This window comes from Harpia harpyja, chromosome 1, assembly GCF_026419915.1.
Source record: "Harpia harpyja isolate bHarHar1 chromosome 1, bHarHar1 primary haplotype, whole genome shotgun sequence".
In the NCBI taxonomy this organism is placed as follows: domain Eukaryota; kingdom Metazoa; phylum Chordata; class Aves; order Accipitriformes; family Accipitridae; genus Harpia; species Harpia harpyja.
The window spans coordinates 44,232,207-44,252,759 of record NC_068940.1 but is presented as its reverse complement, the minus strand read 5'-3'; the positions used below and the strand labels follow the sequence as shown (position 1 = coordinate 44,252,759).

Below are 20,553 nucleotides of genomic sequence, written 5' to 3'. Positions count from 1 at the left end.
GCACACTCCACATAATTACATAACAACTTTTAAGTTGGAATAAAAAAAGTGGTGAAAATGAACTGCATCCTTCCCAGCCCTGACAGTGCCTCCGCTTGCTGCCCATGGAGGTGGAGAACTGCTCGGCTCTCCAGACTAGCTTTTCAGTGCTATGCAATAAGTTCCTCTGGGATAGAACCTGCCTGAAAGAGGATCCCAACCTGAATTCACGGTGCAGGAGGACAATCATCAATATCTTATTAACAGCCAGCATAGTTGTTGGGAGTTGATAAGATCCTACGGTTTAGCCCTGGATGCTGCTTGAAGCTTTGACAGCAGCAAAGTCGAAAAAAATTTCACAACTTCAAGAACTTGGCAGAGCGATGATAGCTGTTTTTACCTGTCCGGACTGTGCCTCTTCCCATTCCCATTCACCTCGATCAGCAGCTCAGAGGAGTCAGCAGGGGACGTGGTGTTTGTGTTCAGCAGGATGTGCTCGTGCTGCGCCAGGTACTGGGAGGGCGTCTGCTTGGCAGCCCGGGCGCAGTGCAGCAGCTCTCTCTGCAGCAGCGGGAGGTTGGCCTGGAAAACAAGCATGGGTCTGGTTTATGCAGGCTACGGGCAGGCGTTTCCAGCCGTTCGCAGAAGGTTTGCTCTGCACACATAATCCCTCAGAGCAGTAACACCTAGAGCCAGTGACCTCCACTCAGGATCCTCCAGCTCCTGCTATCTGCACTGTCAGATTTAGCTGTGTTTTCTCAAGAGCTGCTAACCTGATGTTGGTGCACCCAAAAACCAAGTGTCCCAGGAAGTGCTCTGTGCTTCCAGCATCTAACCACCCCAGACATGTTCCATACACCAACACTTCAAATATTCTAGATCTGAACATTTGCAAATAAGATTATAGGATCAGAAGCTGCTGAATGGAGCTTGGTTTGTCTCCTTTATCCCTAACATACAAGCAGACATATGTGGCACTCATTATAACGTTAGCTTTCCGCAAGCCAGTCCCACATGGCCACCGCTACGGTCTGTGCAGTCTGTCTTGGACTTTAACAAAATTGTCGTGGTGCTTGAAATGAGAGCTTTCCCAGCAATGACATGCTGCCAAGCAGCACAGACCGGCACACAGAGCGTCAGCAAGCCCCACCAGCTCCCTGTCACCTTCAGAAAGGGAATCACAAACGGCCGGAGGGGGAAGTTCGTCGCCTCTTGGAGCTTGCAGTGAAATTCCTCGATTGTCACCGTTGAGTTCTGAGAAAAGAAATTAAGAAATGAAATGACAATTTGTTCTTATTTTTAGACACGTGGGAAACGGCTCCAAACGAACAGAACTGGAAGGGAGACTGCATCTGCCACTACAGGACTGACAATGTTTGCATTGGATCCTGCCTAATGCAGCCAAAAAGACTCAGGCCAATGGAGCAGAAATGCTGCACGAGGCGAGGGGCGAATGCTGCACACAGCCAGGCACTGCCCGGCCCAGCATCCTCCCAGCTCTGGGGCTTGGAGGCAGGGACTGGCTCTGAGGAGGCAGCAGGACCCAGCTGCCATCTCCTGTACCCTGGCCAGGTGGCCTGTGGCAGGCTGCGGGGAGCCAAACAGCAATTCCAGCTGCTCAGAGCTGCACACCTTCCTCTCCTCCTTCCTCCCTTTCAGCTCATCTCATCTAATCCATCCACCATCCACAAAGTCACCACCAGCCCACTGCTCATCCCACTGGCATGGTCCCCTCCTGGCCCAACCCTGCATCCCCTGTGGCCCTTTAGGCTGGGTGCTCCCTGGGACAAGCAGCATTTGATAACCCGCACATACAATGTTCATCCCTGCAGCAATTACCACAATCAGTGGTGAGAACGACAGTCAGAGGAACCTGGACAGCTTATTTCCTTTCCGAAAGGGTAAGCTAAGGTACTACCCGACGCCCATGGAAATATATACGCCTGCCTTCTTCAGCAGCAGCAGCATTTTGCATCCGGTGCTTAAGTGCTGTGAAAGCCCCCAAGGCCATGGACAGACCCACGTTTGCTCTGCCCACGCCAACCTTGGAAGCAGAAATACTCCAGGCTGCCTGCACTCTAGCTACCTTCACTGCATGCTGAGCCTCAAAAGAAACCCGCCAAAAAGCAGAGATCAGCTTGGGAGCAGCGCTGGGTGCCGCACCGGACCACAGCCAGGCAGGCGTGTGGTGCTGTGTTCCAAGGTCTCGGTCCAGGGTATGGGCTTGCACAGCATTCCTACCAGTCAGTTTGTATACCTGCAAATATTAGTCACAATTCCTCAGCAAGACCTGTTCATTTGTTTTTTGAAGGGTGTTTTCAGCTGTCATAGCTGCAAAAGGGCAGGAGCGCATACACGCACTGTTTATGCATGCACGCACTGCCACCAACTCCAGCTCTCACAAATCCAAGGGTAGGAGTGCAGAAGAAGGGCAGAAGATACATACAAGTTATTTACCAAGACTATTCCTGTAGCTGCACCTTAAGACTATCACAAGCAAAGAATCAACACCTTTGGTAATGCAGGCAAATATGCAATCAGAAAAGCAACAGCACAGCAGAAGCTCAGACCTCCTATTCTGCAACAGCAGCCTTCCCATCCTTTGCAGACCTTGGCAATAGTCAACTTTGCCGTGCTAGTGGGCTTGTCTAAGACATGCAGGAGCAGCCCATAAAGAGGAAAAAAAACCATTAAATACTTCACTGCATATCATAAATGAAATCTTTGAAGTGTCATGATATTCTCTACACACCGAGGAGTGGAGAAGCACTACCAGCTTTTCAGAGCAAGTCCCTGCTAGTGCCGGGACCCAGTTCCCGATCGGCATCCCTGCTTTTTCCATTACACCTGGCTGCCTTGCTGAGCAAAGCAGCGTTGAGTTTGAGCACACCGAAGTCAGGGCAGCACTAACAAAGTGGTGGCTGGAACTGGCATTTCTTTGTATTGAAACAGATCAGAGGTAAACTGGTCCACAGTCAGGGCCAAGCAATCATAAATCTTCATGAGCAAGAAAACACTTCCCTAGTACAAAACTACAGGCTCCTCTGAATTGTGTGAAAAGTTTCATTTGCAAGGGGAAATGGAGAAGCCCAGCATAGCCCACAGCTTCCAGCAAGCCCATGGCACCAGACTTGTGGCCTTTATAGAAAAGCTTAGTCCAAATCCTTCCAAGTTTTCTTAAGTTCAGCTGCACCCAAGCTCATGCCAAAGCCACTGGACAAACAGCTTTTTGAAACCCACTGAAGACAAGAAAAGGGAAGACAACAAGTTTAGCAGAAAGCATTAAACATTACACAGTCTTGCTCAGTCAACAGCTCTGCTTATAAAGACACAAACAGATAATATTGTGTAACACGTGCACGCACTGCCTGCCAGGATCCCATCGCCAAAGTGGTCTGACAAAAGCAAGGCAGCCCAGGCCAGCATGCAGGGCTTACCACTAGTGCCAGGACGAGGGTCCGGACCTTCTCCCCAATCTCTGGCGAAATGTCATTGCCGAACTGCTGCAGGGTAGTGAGGAAGCGCTTCAGCTTGCTGAGCTGCCGGGCACCGCACGTGGCCGGGAGCTGCTGGTTCGTCAGCGAGGAGGAGGAGGAGGAGGAAGGACCGTTGCTAAACCTCTGGGGTGGGGATGGTGCCCCATTCAGCGTTGGGGGGGAATGATTTATTCCGTTGGGCACTGCAAACAGGAGACAGAAGTGTTACCGAGCATCAGATGGGCACGTCCCTGCAGTCTGGTGTTTAAGAGGATTCATCTTCCACACAAGGGCCTGCTGCTGGTGGTTAATCACCACTAGTAAACAGGGCAAGAACCAGAAAAGGGGCTATGGCCAGAGCAGAGCATGCGCGCCGTGCCGGAGGGCACCCAGCTATGGAGCTGGTCATGGGCAATGTGTGTGCCTTCTCAACCTTCCCGAGCTTGTGGGGATGCTCTGCAGCCACCAGCACGTAAGAACCATGTGCCCAGCCAAGGCACCCGCAGGAGTTTTCCTTATGGGATTGCTCAGTGGTGATTTACACCACAGCCAGTGACTTCCCTGGCATTTCTCTCCTCCGCCAGCCTCCGCTCAGCGAGCTTCATTTCCAGGGCCATTGAACACCACAGGATTAGGGCTCAGCAGAGCAGGCACACCGCCATTTGCATTTGAAGTGGCCTGGGAGGACATGGGGTCAGGCTGCGTAAAGCCAATGCCGAGGTATGACTCAGTCTGCGGCACGCTCAGCCTAAGGAATTAAATGTGCTTTAGCTCAAAGTTTACAGCCCGAGCAGCGTTCTCTGGTCTGTATCAGGCTGAAATTACACCAGACGATCCAAGGATCCTTCCCAGCCTCATCCTTTACAATGAGTCATCAGTGCTCATTACACCCACTAGCAGATACCACAGCTCAGGTGCCTCCACCTTGCCTGGAGGATGGCTGACAGCATCCTGCCCTGCTGTGCCTGCCTGCTGTACCTCCCCGGGGATTTACAGGCAGTTTTGCAAACATGGTTGTTTTTTCCAACCTGGTCCCATCTGCAACTTCACCTCCTGTAAGCGGCAAGCATGTCGAAACAGACTCAAGGGCTGGAAGTTTGGGAACTCGGCAAGGGATTAGAATAAATTGTTGACATCCCTGCGCCGCCGTTGTGCAATCTAGAGCCCTGTCTGAAGAGCAGCTGTGCACTTGGGGCCCCAACTCAGTATAAACCCAGCATTTTAGAGGTGAAAAGTACATCATCGTAAATATAGTTTTAGCTGATCCACTGGGTTATCCTTAAAAGCCCAGCCTTGAATCCCTTATGGATGCAAGCACTGAAGAGAAGGCTGCAAGCTATAAAAACCATTTCAAACAACAGCGCTTAGAGCAGAAGCACTGAAGCCACTTGGCAGAGCTGCTCCTTGCATGTGGGGCAGGGGAAGGCACGCACCATGATGGAGCAGCAGCTTGCAAAAAAAGATGCCAAAATTTCCGCTGCAGCTTCACAAGGATCATACCAAATCCTCGTGACCCCAGTGAGGGTTTTTTGGAGAAGGCAGCGGGACGTACTTGAACAGTTAAACCGCTCTGGGGCACACCAGGGTTGGAGGCTGGAAGGGCTCCATGCACCTGGATCTGCCATGGTGAGCACGGCAGGGAACCGGAGAAGATTAACCAGAGTCAGTTAAGATGCAAGGGAAAGATAAGGCTAAAGAGACCATCAAAGGTGGTTCCTGCTAACCAGGGGGGTGACAGGCTCTTCTGGGGCATAACAAAGATGTGTCCTTTCATAGACAAAGAGATGATGAAATGAAGGCAAAGGCCAGGATTGAGAGGATGGAAGTGCAAAGGCAAAGCAAGCTCACACCTTTTGTTATGGACCAATGCAACCTGAAAAACTCCTGTCCACACCGGCCTCCCCAAAGCAGCAAATGAACAGAGATGACCTGCAGAGACAGCATGTACTCGCAGGGTTAGCTACTACGGAGCACCAGCAAACACAGAGCTATGTGAAAGGCGAGGCTTCTAGCAATTACTCATAAAGAGCATTTATTTCATGATAAGCGTGTTATAAATAGGGGGGTAAGTCACCCAGAGAAGCTTCTCTCAAACAGAGGAGGGCTGTGCAGCTCCGCACTCTCCAGCAGCTGCGACCAAGGTGCTTTACCCCCTTCTCTATTTTGCTCTCTCTTATTCTTTCAAATTTAAACCTAGGGAGAGCAGGGACTGTGTGACCCATCCAGGGGCTGTGGGGGACCCTTGGGAGAGGCTGCCAAGGATGGGAACAGCAGAGGCTGATGGACTCGGGTGATGCCACAGAAGCGGAGCGAGCCGAGTCGTCTCGGGGCTGCCATTAGATGCAGCCCCGTAACCGCTCTCTGCATTTTTAGGCTTACCCTGCCTGACCCTCCTGCAAACGGCATTACCGCAGGGCAGCTGGCAGTTATCTGATCCTGCGCGTCGCCAGGATCTGCTCCGCCACAGACCACAGAGCTGGGCTGGGGCCTCTATTTCCAGGTGAGAGGACAGTGATGAAGCAAGTGAGGTGGCGTACCCAGACTGGTGGGATTACAAGTGGGGGGAGAGGAGGATGCTAAATTCCTGGAAACATAAAAGTCATCTTCTAGGGCTGCTCTGTTAAATTCTGCCTTAGGACCTCAATATTCAAAGGCTTTCCCCGTTTCTCCAACCCTTTTGTTACTGATCTGCAGGCAGGCATGGCCTTCCTCCAGCATGCTCCTCCTTGCCTGCCCAAGCTATGGGCTTTTACAGGGCTGGATACATACCCACTGACTCTGACAAAGACCCTTTGGTGCAACTGAGAAGTAAAAAGCAAGAATAAACTTCACCACATGTTGCATCTCGCATCTCTCTTGGAAAGAGCAATTAAGTCATCTGCGATCAGCAGATTCAGGCTCCTTGGCCCTTAGCAGTATGCCAAGCAATCTCATTGGAAAAATTAATTTCTGTCACTTTGCTAATGGTCTTTTTCTGCCTGAGCAAAAGGAGAGCCATTAAAAACCCCTCAGTGCATAAAGATGGGGACAACGTGTCTGGCGGGATAACCCGGCGATTAGCGCTATTGCCAGCATCATGCAATGCATTAGTGTGTGTCCTGAAAGAGGCTGGATTGTAAATCTCCGAAATCCACTGCCAGTGTGAAAGTGAGATATCCCAGACACCATCGTGGACAGCAAAGCAATGCAGAACCAGCTAGGGAGATACTCAGCGCAGGGGAAAAGAGGTGAGGAAAGCCTGGAAAATATGTACATGCCACATGCCGGGGTCAGGTAACTCCATTCCCAACAAAGTAAAGCAGCTTTGCTCTAGAACGATGTTTTTTAAAATACATTAAGTGGCTGAAATATTGGCTAAGGGAGAAAAAAAAAAAAGTCTGTGCTCTTTCTAGGCTGTGAGAAAAGGCTGTATGTCCATCCCGTCTGCAGAGTCACCTCTGTGCAACCCCCTGCCAGAAGAAGTGGGCATGAGTCTGCGCTGCAGCTGGGCAGGGCCAGAATCTACTGCAGTTTAATAGCAAAGATTATAAAGCGAAGATGGAGAAAAGAGAAGCTGGATGGACAGCAAGGAATTTCCGAGGCTGGGAAATTAAAAAAAAAGGAAAACTTTCTAATCTCAGCTACAGAAACACTGTCTGCAAAGTGAGATACAGCAGAGCGGGAATTAACTCCTCCAGAGGATGCAGTGAAAAGCCTAGCTCTTGGCTTGTTTGAAGCTGACCTGATAAAAGACTTCAATTTCTTATAGAGTTTATGGCAGAAATCAAGGCTGCACCTGCAAGGAGAAGGACTCAAGATAGCACCAGGAGTAAGGCAGGAGCAGGCAGGGGGGTAGGGAGGGATTACAGACCCTGCTATACATCCTGCATACATAGCAGAACAGCAGGAAAGCCCGTCCCTCTCCGCCCCTTCCTTACAGCATGACTAACGCTCACCATGCTGGCGAGCAGCCCTGGCCGATGGCTGAGATCCCTGGTGACTTCTACAAGCAGAACCTTTCCTCCCGGCTCGAGCTGGTCCCAGGGAAAAGCAGCGTTATTGGGGTCTTACGTGCAGTTGGGGTGAAGGACACTGGCCGGGGGCCACCAGGGTTCACAGGTGGCAGTGGTGGCATGTTGGGAGGAGAGGACCTGGACTGTATCTTCACTTCCACGGGCGATCCAGGCATCACTGGCACCCTCTTCTCACCAGCAACTGTACGAAGAGAAGGTGGTAACGCTTAGTGACAGTCACGGACAAGCATTTCCCCGCCCAGCACATGAAGTACAGTTGCAAGGGTGAAGATAGGGGACTGGGGGGGGACAAGACTCCCAAGCTGGTCTGCATAGCCCCATGCCACCACAGGGGAGGCAGGTATGGTCCCGAGCCGGTGGGCAGGCAACCAGGGTGCAGTGGGTGTCCCTGAGATGCTGCCAGGCAGGCTCAGGATGCCTGTGTTCACCGTTCCAGTCTCTCAATGGCATCTTCTCACCCTCTGTGCCCAAAGATGCTTCCTCAAAGTATTTCTGCTGTTTGCTTTGCTTTCTCCCCCTGCTTAAGATTCCCTCAGCACTCCCCAGGCATGCCCACATGCACCTCGGCAGCATGCACAGGGTGGCACTGGTGAGGGCTGCTGAGGTTTCACCTCCAGCCCTGCTCCCCGACCAGCAAAACCATGCTCTGAAGCAGCCACTTTGGTAAACAGCTCTCTGACCAGCTTTGCACGTTCGCTTTTTAAAAAAACCTCACAAATTAAATGTTGCTGCACCTCCTCTCCCTTACACTAGGGATTTCTGTCCTTGCTGCCCAGTGCAGCCTCCCCATGGCTGCATACGCACAGCCTTGCACGCACCCTACGTCCATGCTGCCTGGCCCTAAGACGGCTTCTCTGGAGGAAATGCCAGCTCAGAGCCATGCAACAGGCAACCTGGTTTTTGGGTGGGTGCCGGCCCGCTGTGCAGGGAGCATTGGTGCAACTTTGGCAGCAGCTGTGTCAGCAAGTGACCAAAATGGTCACAGCATTGTAAAAATGAGCCAACATCAGCTATTCACACCTTCCCTCCTGTGTGGAGTCTCTAGTGTCTAATACAGCACCAGCTCACACTGCAGCTTCTTTTTCAGCCTCTGAGGGTCCCTCCTGAGGACCCAAGCTCTGGTGGGATGTCCTAACTCAGCCAAACAGCATGGCCAGGCTCCTGGCTCCAGTGTGGCTGAAATCAGCCTCAAAAGGCATCCTTGGGGGAAAATGAGAGAAAGGGAGGAAATATGAGCTTATGCAAGCCTTAGGGGGCTTGGGGGATTTTTTTCGGGCTTTTTGTTTTTGAAAACCAGACAGCTCAGCAGACAAAACCTAAGCATCTCCACAAGTGCAGCTCCCATGGGAGCCAACACAACCCCCCAGGGGTGCTCCACGTCACACTGCCGGCGGCTCTGGCGCCCACCTGGCTGTGGAGCTTGCGACCCCAGATGATGCGATGCGAGGCCAATTGCCCCTCCAAGAACACGGTCACCGCTCCCTGCTCCTCAAGCCGCTGCTCGCCTCGCTCAATTAGCTCGCTAACGAGTTGTGACCACGCTCCAGCATGTCCCCACACAGGAACGCCGATGGGTTCCCAGCACGCCCATCTGCACCCCGGCTCAGGGGGTGAGGGAGGTGCAGATGCTCATCTTTCACCTCTCTGCGGTGCAAGCAAGCCGGGCTTTGGACCGGTGAATTTTCTCAGGCAGTTGTTGGCTTTTGGCAAGCGGAAAAGTCTGCCAGACCTTCAGGGCAGCAGCCAAGTGCACCACTTCGAATGCGGGAGCTCACACAGAAGTGAGCACTGCTGCTCGGTGAGGCAGCTAAAGGGGGTTCCCAGCGCACACCCTTGAAGGGGGCACAGACAAAAAACGACACATGCACAGGGGCTCTGTGCCACCCGGGGTCAGTCCTGATGCTGCGTTAAGCCACCGAGGAAAGGTATTAAAGCGCATGCTGTAATCTAATCAAATTAGATTACAATCTAATTTGTAATCCACAGTTTTTACAAATATCTATCAACTGTAAGAAATTCAGCTTTCAAGTTCTGGCAAAGCAATTGAATGCTGTATTCCTGTAAAGCAGAGCAGCACTGAATGGATGGCAAAGCTCTGCACCGAAACACAACCACAAAACCTGTTACTTTGCAACTCCTGACAACAAAAACGCTGCTTTTGAGAGCAGAGAAGATGCGAACTGGCACCCAAGCCCTTCGTGCTGCTGGCCTGGAATCTGCTCCGTGAGCCACCAGCACCTGCTCTGCCACCACGCACCAGGCACGAGCCGGCTCATTTATTTTCCTTATGGCAAGTCATCATTAACGCCAGCAAGGTAACAAATGAAGTGTATTATTGCTAGCATTTTTTTTTTGCTGTTTGCAGGATGATTTGTGGAAGGAGGAGCACAGATGAATACATGCTGAAAACCCACCTTTTCCTGCCATTTCAGTGCAGCTGGAATAACTGAGGTGGTGGGGCTGGAATCACTATAAAACCTGTGTCCACAATACTTTCATGGCAGAAAGTTTGTGCCTTTATTTATTTAAGCCTGCTTTCAAAAATAAATAAATCTAGTCTTTGCTTTCTTGAACAAACTGGGGACCCACTAAATGCACTATTAATTTTAACATATAATAACCATATTAATATAATATTGCGAACTACTATTCACGTACATTGGGTCCAACTTTCCTATGATTTAATACTAATGTGCAGACTCTCCCTGTCATATCCATGCATGAATACGCCATTCAGATGAACAGCAATACATTGATGCAGGAACAGGACATCATTCATGCACATAGGTACCTATTCCAGCAGGTGAGTTTAATTGGCAAGAACAGGAGGAGACAAACTCCTGCCTTTCCTCCCACTCAAAATAAATGCAGCAAAATAGTCAAAGAGCAGAGTTTATAGATGAAGTTAGAGGGTTTTCTAGCACAAAAACTCTTGAGCTCACTCACCCAGGCAGGGAAGGGAAATGTTGCTAAACGACCCAAATCTTTCAATCAAAACAGCACTAGTTGTGCCTATCCACCATTCGGTGCCAGCTGCTTGATGGCCATCAGGGGACAGAAACATGTTTGCTCAGAATACAGGAATAATTGCAAAACCGTGAGCTAATATGCGAGAACCACGACCTGTTTGCACATCATCCACAGACAGAGATGTGAGATGTGGTTCACACTCTTCTCTGCAAGCTCTCTGCCCACATCTATGCCTGCCCAGCTGCAGCATGCCAAGGAGAGCATCACATCGCTCCCTGACTGTTGCTAGCCCTTTCTCACCACACACCCCAAATACCAATGCACTGCCACCCACCCGCCTCGTTTGATCTTCACCCCCTTCCTATGAAACCCTCTTCCCCAGATGTATATGGCCAACCTCTCCTGCCATGCTGTGGAGAGAAACAGAGCGTGAAACCAATCCTTAAGGTTTCTCCTCTTTCCTCCTAAAACGTTCCTAGTGCACATTAAGAAAGCAGAACTAATTTTGTTAATTTACAGGGGGGGAAAAAAGTCACATGGAATTTATAACCCCAAAACAAAACCAGCTACTGCTGGGCTACTGCATGAGACACCAAAACTAAAGCCCACAAGAAGTCAACACCTTCTTTTCCGAGCTCACTCTGATAGACAAGAAGCAAACAGGACTGTTAAATTTAAAAGCTTCCTGCTAATGACCTGGGGCACCTATAAACGCAGATAAAAAACATCTTTCTAAAATTCCTCATTTTTAGCCTAAACACATCCATTTAATGAGAATCATGTGAGTAAACCAGACTGCGAATGAGGACTTCAGTCAGCCTTGAGTTGACCTGGGGCTAAAAATGAGCCAGTGAGATGGTCCCTGGAGAAATGCTGCCTTCCAGGTCTCTTTCTTCCGCATTTCACTGTTCAGAAATATTTACTGGCTCACCAATGGCAACATTTTGGTGCTGCCTCCAGATACACAGAGAAGATGCTGAGACACTTCTCAAAATGCCTGCAAGTCATTCCACTGTATCAGCCATCTGAAATCATGCTAGAGTCAAATGCCGTAATAGATTTTTGGATGATGCTCCAAGAAAAATAATTCTTGTCAATGACCGAATACTCCAAGTGTCAGAGCAGGACACCTGCCTAAACTGGAAACATTGGGTTGTTTTCCTTCAAAAACTCCTCCTTCTGAACCCTACCTGGACTTAAAAACGTTTACAAATGTTGTGTCATTATTTTTCAAGTGTGCCTGCAGGACACAGGTTGAACATGTTTATGGCACACCACCTTTGCCGTCAAGCTGCCAAACGTCAAAACTTTGCAGGGACACATGCTCAACCTTGCACCCAGGACCTACGAAGAAAGAGGTGGCAGTGATGTGGCCACCGGGCCGGGTGGAAGAGCTGCCTTCCTGGCCTCGAACGCACTAGAGTTTCACATGGGAAGACAATTCACTTGGAGTAAAACGAAACCCGATCACAGAGATGCTGTTTTAGTCTTGGCTTGATGCAAGAATTTCATCTTCTCCAAAAGCCGATGAAGCCTGAAGACCAGATTTCACAGCAATTGGAGTTACAGATTTCAGATACTGCAAAGCTGCTGTCTGGGTAAGGACAGCTGTAGGCACATGTCGGTTTATGCCGCATGCCCTATATATTCGCGTGTCCCATTTAAGGAGCCCAGGTGTGCAAGAAACTAGAAAGCCCCAGAGCTTTGAATACACCTGAAACCATTCATCCCTCTGCTCTCCAGCAGGCCCCGGTTTTATTTGACTCTCCACATTGACTGTCAGTATGCACCATATTTCCTTTGCTGCTCCAACTCTCATCCTAGCATAACAAATTAAAAAGAAGCATATGTCAAGATTAAGTGCAGCTGATGATTTTCCTTTCTGGAGAGGAGAAAGAGCTAAGTGAGACAACAGGACAGCATGCCAGGAGAAAACCTGGGGTCTTGACTGGTCCTCAGAGAAGTCCCACTCCTGCGGGACCGAGGCTCCAGCTCTCCAACACAGCAGCACATTTTAGAGAGGGCAGTTTCAACAACCACTCAAGACAGATTTCATCGTATTTATTTTCTTTAAAGAAGCCCTCCACCTATGGTGTTTAGTACAAAGAGTGTTGCTGTGATAGGTAACCTCTGAAAAATGCCTAGCATTTACTCGCATTGTAAACTGTATAAAGAAGCCGCTTTATTAATCTCTTCATGCCTGTAGGTTTGAGAAAAGGGAAAAGGCACAAGAAAAAAATAATGACAAGTTAGGGAGTATCTCAAGTACACTGGAATTTAAATTAATCCTTAAATGCTTTTGGTGATTACAGAATAAACTAAGCAATGAAAAAAACCAAAATCTGCATGAGGAAAACTGGATGTTACCTTCTCCCAAAAAGCAAGTAAGGAACCAGAGGAGACAGCCAGGAACAACTCCAGGGGGCAGACAGACACAAATGGTCTCCTTCCCATCCGCTTCCCAAAGTTTGAAATATAGTTCAACAGACAGCAGAATAGTATCAGGGTGGGAGATTTATATTTATTAACAAAAAGCGGATCATGAACCTGTCTCACATCCTTGCTGGGGCCACGACTCCTGGGTTGTTTCTCCCATACACATGGTCACATTTTGAAGAGGTGATGGGTAGTTATGAAGTGCCCGAAACTGGCAGTGCTCTGCTCTGCAGGATGATGCTCAAGAGAACATGTTGATCCGCGATGGTAGAGCCATGAGCTTACCGACAGCAAGGGAAGAAAAAGGCGCTGCTGTGGTGCAGAAAACACAGATGCTTTATACAAATTTACACTGTAGTGTCTGCATGGGCACAATTTAACACGATCCAGCAATCTCTATGAGCGAGCACATGGAGTATGTGCAGGCTCTTAAACCCTGCTATCAGCTCAAGACAGCGTTGTGGTTTAATCCCAGCCAGCGACTAAGCACCATGCAGCCACTCACTCACTTCCCCCCCACCCAGGGGGATGGAAGAGAGAATCGGAAGGAAAAAGGTAAAACTTGTGGACTGAGATAAGAACAGTTTAATAGAACAGAAAAGAGGAAACTAATAATGAAAATAATAACAATAAGAAAATGACAATACTACTAATAAAAGAATTGGAATATACAAGACAAGTGATGCACAATGCAATTGCTCACCACCCACCAACCAATGCCCAGTTAGATCCCAAGCAGCCATCCCCCCAGGCCAACTCCCCCCACTTTATATACTGGGCATGACATCACATGGTATGGAATATCCCTTTGGCCAGTTTGGGTCAGCTGTCCTGGCTGTGTCCCCTCCCAACTTGTTGTGCCCCTCCAGCCTTCTTGCTGGCTGGGCATGAGAAGCTGAAAAATCCTTGACTTAATATAAACGCTACTTAGCAACAACTGAAAACATCAGTGTGTTATCAACATCATTCTTATACTAAATCCAAGACATAACACAATACCAGCTACCAGAAAGAAAATTAACTCTATCCCAGTCAAAACCAGGACAGACAGTAAATCCTCTCCTCCTCCCTCATGGGAAATGGATTTAAAGTCTGTGGCTGGGTGTTTGGAGGGCACATACAGCAGCAACATCGATATCTTTAAGCCATTCTTGACACAGGTGTAGGATTCCCCTTGACTCACTGTCACAAGAGTTAAGAAGCAAGGAGGAACCTGCCTGGCCTGGGAGCAATTTTGTAGATCCCATTTATAAATAAGCTGCATTGAGTCGGAACTGCTTCTCACAAACCTGTTTGCCAGACTCAAGCACTCCAGCTTTCTGTAGAAGTCAAAACATGAAACATATTGGAAGAAATAAGAGAAAACCACAGTAAACATGAGACAGCACTGCATAACTAGCAGTATGCACAGGTAAGGGTTTGCTTTTCCCTTTTGCAGTTTGCAGGGCAAAGAGCAGACTCAAAATCAGACCTTGTCAATACGGCTTTGACTACTAAGTGGTTAGATTGAAAGTCTGTAAATGTTAACAAAGTTTTGGTTTTAGTTGATACCTTTTGAACAAAAGACTGTGTACAAGGGTTTGCCCAGTGGTTCAGAGTCTCAAGAGTGAAAGCATGTAACGGTTTCATACAGAAAGAAGAGGTTTAATCAGAGCAGATGTTTTCAACTTTCATCTAGAACAGGCAGAATATGCTCATAACCTAAAAAGCCACTCCTCACCTCAAAAAGTTAAGAGCCCAAAATTCATACCTGCCTCTTGAGAGCAAGGGACTGGAGAATTGTCCCAGTAGCAGCAGTCAAGGTTAAGTCTGGCAGGAAAAATCCTTTGGTCACCCAGGAGCTGGGTCCAAGCTTGTTCTAGAGCCAATGGACAGACAGACACCCCTTAAGATGATTCAGCCCATCACAAAACATTCATCAAAGCAAGGGAGATAAGCCACACTCCAGACACACCTCTCCTTCCACTGGCCCTAGCACCTCAGATGACCACTCAGACTAGAGGCATGAATTATAGATAGCCTACAAGTCAGCAAAACAAACCCTTCCTAGAAACAGTTCTGTGAACCAGAGGCTCATTTCCCCACCGTTTACATGGGTAAGAGTCTCTGGTTTAAGCAAGCAATGCAAAACTTGTCTCAGTAGATAAAGAGACTATTTGAAAGAGGGAAACAAAGGAAGGACACATGTCAGTGCCCTCTCCAGTGGCTGGCAGGAACCTTGCCTACAGCCTAGGAGAGCTGTTTTAAGATAACTAGCTCAATATATTGTCCTGGAGAAAAAGCCAGGGAAACAGCTCAAACCCATCCATTCCAGCCCAAACACGTCTATGATGAAAAGGACGCGCTGCAGTTGGCTTGCATCGCAGGGTTCCCTGTTGATAGTCTGCATGCAAACGAGAGGCAGCATCAGTGTAACCTGACCTGATAATGTAAATAGGGTGAAATGAAATATGGTTCGCCACCTCCCCAGCTTTGGCGAATGTTTATTTTGAATAACATGCTTATCTGCTCCAACTGCTCACCATCTGTTTTCAGTCTCCACCAAGCTAATATTTTTCACATTTAGGAACTGAGAAATGGGAAGAATTACATTTAAATTTTATTAACATCTTTCCTCTGCTCTAAGGTTGCCTTTCCCTCCCCTTGACAGCTCTAAGCCATCTGTAGAGCACCTTTAAAGTTCTCCAAGGCATGCAGATGAGAGGTTATCTACATGCAAAGCAAGAGTATCATTACTCAGACTTCCAGAAGATGCCGTTTTACTGCTACTCCACTGCAATCTCTCCATCGCCTGCTTCCAGACAGCCTCCCCCAAGCTCGAACTGAAATCACATTGTCAAGGAAAGAGCCAATATTTTATCTTTTTGCAGCATCACTGCATCAAAAAGCAATGGAGGGGAAAGGCTGAAGATAAGCATCAGAAACAAGGCAGCCAATACAGCAGCCTTAGGACAAAAAGGATGATTGGGTTAGTCCTAATTTGGTGGAGAGGGAGACGTTAAGAGGTTTGCAGTCAAGATTATATTTCTATACAAATATTGACATTTACTTTCATGTAGGGTGGTTTCCAGAGATCTCCCTTTGCTCAAGTCAATAAATGACAATTTACAACCACAACTGGGAGACACGAGCATGTCACCTAAACAGGTCAGCGACAAATATTGGTCAACTGAGGTCCTTCTCCGTCCTCCTCCCTCCATGCCAAAGTACGGAGTTGGCTAAGATGATACTATAGCATCTGTTGCAGTGGGTAACTTATGTTACTGTACTGATACTTCCTCCACTAAATGTGATCAGCCTATTTTTACACTGTTTAGCTTGGTTTTATAGCACATCTAGGCTCCTGAGCTGTAAGATGCTGTGGGAGTGGAGAGGACTCGGCACCTCGCAGGAGAGCCTTGCATCACACAGGAGGGAGCTGCTGAGCCTGGGATAGGCATTTTATAAATCAAAAATAAACGTGTGTATCTCCATTGCCATCTATTCCTCTCCCACACACAGCTGTTTCACTTTAAATCTCAATTCAATGTGAAACTCAGATAGAAGAACTTGAAAGAGCAAAGTATGTTATCGTTCGCAACCAGTCCAGAAAGCAGTTAATAAGGGAAATAAGATTAATAATTTATTCCTGAAGGCAGACTGCAGATCTTTATCTGTCTTGCCCTTCAGTGATTTTTATAAAAACCTATTAATGTGCCTGGCTCTATAAACTCATCAGTAGCACACGTTGGACTTCACAGCAGTTCTCTTCTGCTGTGCTCCTACCCAGACAAGACGGTTGCAGCTCTGGCTCTGCCCTTGCCTTGGCCATGTCAGACCCATCAGCACAAACCCACCTGCATGGCATCCCTGCCTCCTTAGATCTGGTTTCCTCTTGGTCCATGGACCCATACCAGGGCCAGTGGTGCAAACCCATGGATGCAGGATCCATCCCACAAACTATTGCATCCAACAGCCCCCAGAGTGGGATATGCATCAAGCCCCCCAAATTCTGGTCATCTTGCTTCTACAAGAACACAAGCCACTTCTGGCATGGTACCCCCCACTCTCCTGCTCTCTTTTCCATGAAGGAGCAAGGGAATAGTTACTCAGACGGTGAAAGGTGCCCTAAAAACTATTTACACACGGTGCGGCAGCCACCTGGGAACTGTTGCTGCTCTTGCCAACACACCACAGCAATTCCTTTCCCACACTGCTAGTACCCACGCAAATAAGTTTTGAGGACCCAAGTTCATCTCTTGATGTCCCTGCCAACAGCTTTTGCTCATCAGCTGTCTCAAAGGGATGCAGTGAGCAGCACCAGGGAGCCTGCGATGCCCCAAGGTGGGGAACCTTCCCCATCCTTGCCAGCCACTTGTTCTGCCCCCATCAGAGACAGCCACCCCAAAGGGAGGGATCTACTCCTGGCATATGTCCCAGCAAAATATATTCCTGGAAACCAAAGCCTACAGAGCAGCCAGCATTTCAGTTTTAGGATGGGAAGTGCTCTGGGGATCAGGGGGAGCGTTCCTCCCTCCCCAAAACCACCCCTCTGGTTGCTCAGACCTCTTTGGCCGGGTTTATAACCTGGGACACGGGCAGGGACTGGGCAGGGCAGCTGTGTTCAAGCAAAGCCAGAGATGCTCACTAATTCATTTGATTAGCTACTGCTGAAGTATTTTGGTAATTTTTCATTAGTTCATTGTTCCATTTAAAGTTACAGAATCAAGATTTTTTTTTTTTTTTTAAATCATCCACTCCTATTACAGTATTAAGAAATATTTACTCCTCTGCACTATTTACTTATTAGGCTAAAGCACTCTGAATGAAAAATGAAAGCAGTTGCAGATATCAAACAGGCAATTATCACAATCATGGAAAAATTAGTTCTTAAAAGTCTCAGCCTGCTGCATGGCTCTCTAAATCCTCCAACTCCGAGCAAAGCAACGGTGGCGGAAGCAAACTTTCCAGATGGGAACATCTGTCTCTCATTTGCCGCAGGGAAGAAAACACCAGGAAGATTAACAGCTCTCGAGTCCAGTGGAGCCCAGACACAACACGTACAAAAGGGATACCATTTAGAGACTCAGATCAACAGCTCAGTATCAAAGATTTTTTTTTTTTATGATTATTTTGTGGGGCTTCTACATACAGAGAAATGTTATGTCATGAAAAAAAAGAGCTTGAGTTTCACTTCTAGTAAATGCTATGTATAATGAAAGCAAGAATTGAGTTAGTCATGCTTATATGAATGATATACAGCACTTTTACCATCTCAGCTACTTTTTAGATATGAAAAGTCATTTTAAAAGTTGGCTTTAAGGGGGTTACCCCCAAAAGGTCTGAAATCACTCCCTGCCCAGAGCAGCGAGACCACGGACGGGGTGATTTGCTCCTCTGGGGTCCAGAGGGTAAACACCAAGTTTACTCCAGAGAGTAAGAAGTGACCCAACACGTGGGAAAATCGAGGCTGAAGGACACGCTAACCCAGCCTCCCCTGCCAACGGTAGCACCAAAAGTCCACTCCCAGTGGAGCCGGTGCCACCAGCTCTGCCACCACTCCACACCCAGCATCGGCATATCACAGCTTTCCTCCCCGTCTTTGACATTGCTCAGTAGCACTTTTTGATTGTAGAAGTACCCATTATAGCAACTCATAAACTCTGATTTCTGATTAGCAGCCTAGTTATTGATGTCTATTCAATACCCGCCAGTTTTAGCTGGCGTAAGCCCTCTCTGGAAGAGCACCAGCCTGTTGTAGAGGGTAACAACATTAAATGCAGTTAATTCTGAAACAGGACCCAAGTGTTGAAAAAAGAAAACTTCAGAATGGATGAAAATGTCTTTAAAACTTTAGACTTTTGCAAGCACTGGTTTTAAACCAAAGGTGTGCTGAGGTATAAAGAAAATAATTTGTTAAGAAAAATGCTATAGGTTATATAGAAGAACAACAACTGAGCATTGTAGTTTTGGGAGTGGAAATCTTTTTTTCTTCCTGCTTAGGCTAAATGCTGTAGAGTAAATAAAGCTGCAACTTTTGTACCTGTAAAATTTTGGGCGACCCAAAAGGGGGAAAACACAGTGAAACAAGCTCTAACTTTTGAAAGCATTTTCCACCCTAACAGAGGCTTTGAGACAGCCTTTAGGATATGATTTTATCTAGCACTCATAAATCCTTTTAAAACTTGGCTTGCTGGCCATTTAACAAGCAGCTCCACCCTTCTCCTGCTCTCCAGATGAAACACATACGCACTAGGCTCCATTTTGTTACCTTCCTCTCCAACCCAGCAGTATTAGAAAAGCGGTGGTAGAGCCCAGGGAGCCGTTTTTAATTGGTATCCTCTTATTACTAATTAGCTCCGAGGGGCTCTCCACAGCTCGTAATGGTCAACAGAAATGCATCCACTGATTTAAACGGGCTTTGGAGCAGCAGAGATGCTGGAGCAGACTCCTAGGAACGACCCTGCTGCAGCCAGGGGAACCCAGGCCACCACCACAGCTCCCAATGGAGGAGCCGGCGTGGGACCACCACCGCTCCAGCCCTCGCTGGGCTTCTCTGGTCCCAAGTACGGGTCTGGAGGAGCCCTGGGGAGGCTATAGGGTTGTCTCTCCCAGAGGAAGTGTTCCCGGAGGGTTCTGGCTGCTATGCAGCTTCTCTGCAGCACGTCCTGCACAAAAGCCTCTCGCATGGACACTGCAATTAGAGGTGCCTGAGCAGGCACAACATCAGCAGTGCTCATTGCTTAAAATCCATCAGCAAGACCTTGACAGAAGAGATATAAGCCACAAATTCATCTCACCACCACTCAACAAACTCCATTTGAGAGTCTGGGACCCCATGCCTCCTCTGCTGCCCTACTTTATTCTTTAACAAAACAGTTCAGAAAAGGGGAATCTGCAAAAAGTTCAGTAGTAGCAGTGCTGCGATTTTGCAGCACCGTTCTGCTCACAGTCGGCCGAGCCAAAGAGCCGCCGGTGCTGCACATACAGCAAGGCCACAGCTACGACACTGCAGCAGTGCTTGCCAGCGATGCAGCCCCCTTCTCCCTGCTGGGCTGCTGCAAAAAGCCCAGGCGAGCGCTGCTGGTCTGGCATTCCTATGGCTTGCCCACGGGAGCCGCATTTCCAACCCAAGCCCCTTCCCAGGGGATTTTTGCTGGGTCCTGCAGCTTCCATGCTATGAGTGTGGTTCATTCCTAGAAGCTGGGGAAAAAAAAAGCGATGGTCTATTCTGAGATACCAGGCTAGTGACCCTTCTTTTTCACTGCCTGGTGTTTTATATCCCAGCTCTTAGTTTCAGTAGGAAAAATAAAGTTGTGGAAGAGGATGAAATCTTCTAGCCAGTTCTGTAAGAAATTTAGCAGATATTGAGAGGCATGCTGTTGCTGGGTCAGCACAGCAAGCCCCTTTGCTTAAAGGCTTCCCACCAGTGGTTCCTCTGTCTTCACTGCAGGATGAATCCTTGCCTGTTGGGGAGCAATCATTTAGGGAGTTTCCTTTTAGAAAAGCATCACATCAAGCTGGGGCCATTTCACTTCCTGGTGCATTTTTAACCCCTGACTCCAAGCAGGTAAGTGATGGTGCGAAGTCCCGTGCCACAGCGCCAGGGGAGCTCGGATCCCAATGCCACAGCTCCTGGGGCTTCGAGTCCTGCCCACAGCTGCGCCTCTGCTCCCTGTTAGCTGTTGGGAACCAGTTTG

At 48.3% G+C, this 20,553-nt stretch overlaps 1 protein-coding gene across 4 annotated transcripts in view; it reads right to left on the bottom strand.

Moving 5' to 3' along the window:
* The window catches only part of CBFA2T2 (CBFA2/RUNX1 partner transcriptional co-repressor 2), a 65,640-nt gene that overhangs the window by 10,178 nt on the left and 34,909 nt on the right, over positions 1-20,553 (bottom strand). For 3 of the 4 annotated variants that reach the window (XM_052790036.1, XM_052790044.1, XM_052790052.1), the window contains exons 2-5: positions 7,506-7,649; positions 3,417-3,658; positions 1,144-1,233; positions 380-561 (exon numbers count right to left, since the gene is read on the bottom strand). In XM_052790036.1, the coding sequence (XP_052645996.1) occupies positions 380-561; positions 1,144-1,233; positions 3,417-3,658; positions 7,506-7,649 (658 nt within the window). Of the gene's footprint in view, positions 1-379; positions 562-1,143; positions 1,234-3,416; positions 3,659-7,505; positions 7,650-10,772; positions 10,829-20,553 lie in introns of those variants that run through there. The other variant, XM_052790059.1, reaches the window with a different exon arrangement.